The 5,375-nt window shown below is 58.6% G+C and overlaps 1 protein-coding gene across 1 annotated transcript in view; it reads left to right on the top strand.

Moving 5' to 3' along the window:
* The first annotated feature begins 5,247 nt into the window (after nt 1-5,247).
* Nucleotides 5,248-5,375, top strand: part of TNFAIP1 (TNF alpha induced protein 1) — a 77,416-nt gene continuing 77,288 nt past the window's right edge. Inside the window, exon 1 of the mRNA XM_085879670.1 lies at nt 5,248-5,375. This exon is cut by the window's right edge and continues 202 nt beyond it. Within this exon, the coding sequence (XP_085735796.1) occupies nt 5,328-5,375 (48 nt within the window). The 5' untranslated portion in view covers nt 5,248-5,327.

The raw sequence follows: 5,375 nt of genomic DNA, 5'->3' as shown, positions 1-5,375 counted from the left end.
AGCCTGATCCTGAATGATTGCGCCCACTTCGTGAGCTACCCCCACCGCAGGACCTGCAGACAATGCGCCGGGTGATCGGCATGTTCGCTTACTATGCGAGATGGATTTCGCAATACTCCGAGAAAATACATCCCCTAGTGCATTGCAAAAACTTTCCACCAGATGCCGCTGTTGTGACAGCTCTCCACAACCTCAAAGACGATATCAGTAATTCCGTGGTTTTATCGATCGATAGCTCGGTGCCCTTTGTGGTGGAGACCGACGCTTCAGATCACGCGATAGCTGCTACGCTTAATCAGTCTGGGAGACCCGTCGCGTTCTTCTCGAGAACTCTCTCTGGAAGCGAGCAGAGACACTCAGCGATAGAGAAGGAAGTGTACGCCATCGTCGAAGCGCTGCGCAAATGGAGACATTATTTACTGGGAAACCACTTCACGCTCGTTACGGACCAACGATCCGTGGCATTCATGTTTGATGGGAAAAATAACGGGAAAATTAAGAATTAAAAAATTATGAGATGGCGGATAGACCTAGCCTGCTACAGTTACGGCATTGTTTACCGGCCCGGGAGGGAAAACCCTGCTGCAGACACCTTCTCGCGGGTCTACTGCTCGGCCGCTATCGGTCGGGCTTTGCAAGACCTCCATGTGTCTCTGTGCCACCCCGGGGGTAACCAGAATGGCACATTTCGTATGCAGACAGAACCTGCCCTATTCTATTGAAGATATTAAACAAATGAATGCTTCATGCCCTGTTTGTGCTGAACTAAAACCCAGATTCTATGGTGCGGCTCCTGGCAGACTGATCAAGGCCACTTCTCCCTTCGAGAGACTAAACATTGACTTCAAAGGGCCCCTGCCGACCGAGACAGACAACAGATACATATTCACTGTTGTTGATGAGTATTCAAGGTTCCCTTTCGCGTTTCCGTGCTCAGATATGACCTCGGGCACTGTTGTGAAATGTCTGTCTGACCTCTTCGCTATGTTTGGGAAACCTTCGTACATACATTCAGACAGAGGGCCGTGTTTCATGTCGGCCGGGCTAAAACAATTCCTATTAGAGCACGGCATCGCAACTAGTCGAATGACGGGTTACAACCCACAGGGTAATGGTCAGGTGGAACGTTATAATGGAGTTATTTGGAAAGCCGTAACTCTGGCGTTGAAATCAAGAGGACTGGGCCCCGAGCGGTGGGAGGTTACCCTTTTCGACGCTCTGAATTCCATACGCTCTTTGCTCTGCACGTCCACCAATGCTACTCCTCACGAACGAATGTTTACTCACCAACGGCGTTATGTTGACGGCCAAACGGTGCCCAACTGGCTAACCCATCCCGGAACAGTGTTCGTGAAACGCCCGGTACGACAAAGCAAGTATGAACCCATGGTGGAAGAGGTCACACTCATCGATACTAATCCAGAATACGCTCATGTCAGGCTCCCGGATGGCAGGGAGACCACTGTGTCGGTTCGCCATTTGGCTCCCTCAGGTACTCCCCCCGCCGGTACACCACCATCTGGCACACCTCCCTCTGACATTCCCTCCCCAGGTGTTTCTCCCCCAGGGAGTCCACCCGAGAAGGGAGACGACGGAGCTACCGCGTTCCACCCGGGGGCGATCGGGGAGTCATCTCCGGCTCGAGTCGAGGCTCACCAAAAGGATCGGAAGCCTCCCTCAAGTGAAACCGCCATCTACTCCCGGAGAGGCCGGCGAATAATACCCCCTCGCCGACTCAATCTGTAAAGGGGATTATCGGCATCCTCGATGCTCATGCTCCTATATGCTCGTTACATAATATGTCGATGCTCATTACCATTCTCCTACAACTCACAATAATCCTCACTGCTTGGCATGTATGCTTCTGTAGATTAGATAGTTCGCATTGCTTGAAATGTATACTCCTGTAGCGCTGAAGTAATCCTGGTGCGTTAGCTGGGCCTCTAGTTACATTTTAAAGACGGGGAGAATGTGGTGAATGGAAGGTCGTGACGTGTGATCACGTGATGCCCGGCTCAAGCACAGAAGAGATAAAGCTGAGGCTCGGCTCGGTCGGGGGGATTGTCCCTGGGGCATTGTCGTTTTATGTCGGTGGCTCACTTGGTGCTCATTGAATGGTGAGAATACTGATTGATATATAATACTGATTTATTTTGCAGTGATTAGTTGCGCGTGTATACCTTACTGCTTATGTACTCCATGCTGCGTCTGTATTTCCTGGTGTGCCCGTAGAAGCGGCTCCAATCAAATGGAATAAAGCCTAAACTCTGAAGGTTCTTCTCTCGTCTTCATTACAATATTTATTTATTTTTAATCAACCTCTGTCACAACGGGAACCCAACAGGCTCACAGGTCATCTGGTACCAAATATATCTGGTTTCTCTCCTCCCTCCTCACCTTCCCCCCCCTTCTCCACTCCTCCCCTCTCAGCTCCCTTCTCACCTTCCCCCCTTCTCCACCCCTCCCCTCTCCCCACCCCTCTCCCCACCCCTCTCTCCTCACCTTCCCCCTCTCCACCCCTCCCCTCTCCCCACCCCTCTCTCCTCACCTTCCCCCCTCTCCACCCCTCCCCTCTCTCCTCCCTTCTCACCTTCCTTCCCTTCTCCACCCCTCCCTTTTCCCCCTCCCCTCCACCCCTCCCCTCCACCCCTCCACCCCTCCCCTCCACCCCTCCACCCCTCTCCCCTCCACCCCTCTCCCCTCCACCCCTCTCCCCTCCACCCCTCCACCCCTCTCCCCTCCACCCCTCTCCCCTCCACCTTTTCCCCCTCCCCTCCACCTTTTCCCCTCCCCTCCACCCCTCTCCCCTCCACCTTTTCCCCCTCCCCTCCACCCTCTCCCCTCCCCTCCACCCCTCTCCCCTCCACCCCTCCACCCCTCTCCCCTCCACCCCTCTCCCCTCCACCCCTCCACCCCTCTCCCCTCCACCCCTCTCCCCTCCACCTTTTCCCCTCCCCTCCACCTTTTCCCCTCCCCTCCACCCCTCTCCCCTCCACCCCTCTCCCCTCCACCTTTTCCCCCTCCCTCCACCCTCTCCCCCTCCCCTCCACCCCTCTCCCCTCCACCCCTCTCCCCTCCACCCCTCCACCCCTCTCCCCTCCACCCCTCTCCCCTCCACCTTTTCCCCCTCCCCTCCACCTTTTCCCCCTCCCCTCCACCCCTCCCTCCACCCCTCCACCCCTCCCCTCCACCCCTCCACCCCTCTCCCCTCCACCCCTCTCCCCTCCACCCCTCTCCCCTCCACCCCTCTCCCCTCCACCCCTCCACCCCTCTCCCCTCCACCCCTCTCCCCTCCACCTTTTCCCCCTCCCCTCCACCTTTTCCCCCTCCCCTCCACCCCTCTCCCCTCCACCCCTCTCCCCTCCACCTTTTCCCCCTCCCCTCCACCCTCTCCCCCTCCCCTCCACCCTCTCCCCTCCCCTCCACCCTCTCCCCTCCCCTCCACCCCTCTCCCTCCACCCCTCTCCCTCCACCCCTCTCCCCTCCACCCCTCTCCCCTCCACCTTTTCCCCTCCCCTCCACCTTTTCCCCCTCCCCTCCACCTTTTCCCCCTCCCCTCCACCCCTCTCCCCTCCACCTTTTCCCCCTCCCTCCACCCCTCTCCCCTCCACCTTTTCCCCCTCCCCTCCACCCTCTCCCCCTCCCCTCCACCCCTCTCCCCTCCACCCCTCTCCCCTCCACCCCTCTCCCCTCCACCCCTCCACCCCTCTCCCCTCCACCCCTCTCCCCTCCACCCCTCTCCCCTCCACCTTTTCCCCCTCCCTCCACCTTTTCCCCCTCCCTCCACCCCTCTCCCCTCCACCCCTCTCCCCTCCACCTTTTCCCCCTCCCCTCCACCCTCTCCCCCTCCCCTCCACCCCTCTCCCCTCCCCTCTCCCCCTCCCCTCCACCCTCTCCCCCTCCCCTCCACCCCTCTCCCCTCCCCTCCACCCTCTCCCCCTCCCCTTTCCCCCTCCCCTTTCCCCCTCCCCTCTCCCCTCTCCCCTCCCCTCTCCCCCTCCCCTCTCCCCCTCCCCTCTCCCCCTCCCCTCTCCCTCCCCTCCACCCCTCTCCCCTCCCCTTTCCCCCTCCCCTTTCCCCCTCCCCTTTCCCCCTCCCTCTCCCCTCTCCCCCTCCCCTCTCCCCCTCCCCTCTCCCCTCCCCTCCACCCCTCTCCCCTCCCCTTTCCCCCTCCCCTTTCCCCTCCCCTCTCCCCCTCCCTCTCCCCCTCCCCTCTCCCCTCTCCCCCTCCCCTCTCCCCTCTCCCCCTCCCCTCTCCCCCCTCCCCTCTCCCCCTCCCCTCTCCCCTCTCCTCTCTCCTCTCCCCCTCCCCTCTCCCCTCTCCTCTCCCCCTCTCCTCTCCCTCTCCCCTCTCCTCTCCCCCTCCCCTTTCCCCTCTCCCCCTCCCCTCTCCCCCTCCCCTCTACCTCCACCCCTCCACCCCTACCCCTCCACCCCTACCCCTCCACCCCTCCCCCTACCCCTCCACCCCTCCACCCCTACCCCTCCACCCCTCCACCCCTACCCCTCCACCCCTACCCCTCCACCCCTCCACCCCTACCACTCCACCCCTACCACTCTACCCCTCCACCCCTACCCCTCCACCCCTCTACACCTACCACTCCACCCCTACCACTCTACCCCTACCACTCCACCACTACCACTCTACCCCTACCACTCCACCCCTACCACTCCACCCCTACCACTCCACCTCTCCACCCCTCCACCCCTCCACCTCTCCACCCCTCCACCCCTCCACCTCTCCACCCCTCCACCCCTCCACCCCTCCACCCCTCCACCCCTCCACCCCTCCACCCCTCCACCCCTCCACCCCTCCACCCCTACCCCTCCACCCCTCCACCCCTCCACCCCTCCACCCCTCCACCCCTCCACCCCTCCACCCCTCCGAGGGTTTTTTTTTTTCTTCTTATTCTTATTCTTATTCTTCTTCATAATTAAATTCAGACATTTATTTAAAATAAATCTTACACACGCTCCTTATTTAAAAAGTAATTATCGTATTGAAGTCGAAAAATCGAACTTTTAAATAAAAAAAAAACCCAACGAATTCGAAGTTTTTTTTTATATTTCGTATGGGAGAGTGTATTGTACGATGCGCTGTTCGGTTTAATTTTGGTGTATTTTAAAAATAAACATTGTTCTATTTTTAAAAACAAGTAAATAACAAAGTAGTAACTTCCAATGTATATTTATTTTATAGAGTGTGTGAGAAACGAGACGGAGGTAAAATAAAATGAGCCAGATGCGATGACGGCATTGGGTGGGCCGGATGTTCCCGGGACGAAGGGAGTGCGGAGGTTCCGTCGCGTGTTCGAACGAGGCTTTTCATGTCTGCAGCCGGCTCACCGGGCTCACCGGGTGCTGTTTTCCCCGCC

Source organism: Eptatretus burgeri, chromosome 4, assembly GCF_056783735.1.
Source record: "Eptatretus burgeri isolate ZD-2024b chromosome 4, Ebu_testis_v1, whole genome shotgun sequence".
Lineage (NCBI taxonomy): Eukaryota > Metazoa > Chordata > Myxini > Myxiniformes > Myxinidae > Eptatretus > Eptatretus burgeri.
The sequence above is the reverse complement of the archived record's forward strand: the minus strand, read 5'-3'. Positions and strand labels throughout refer to the sequence as shown.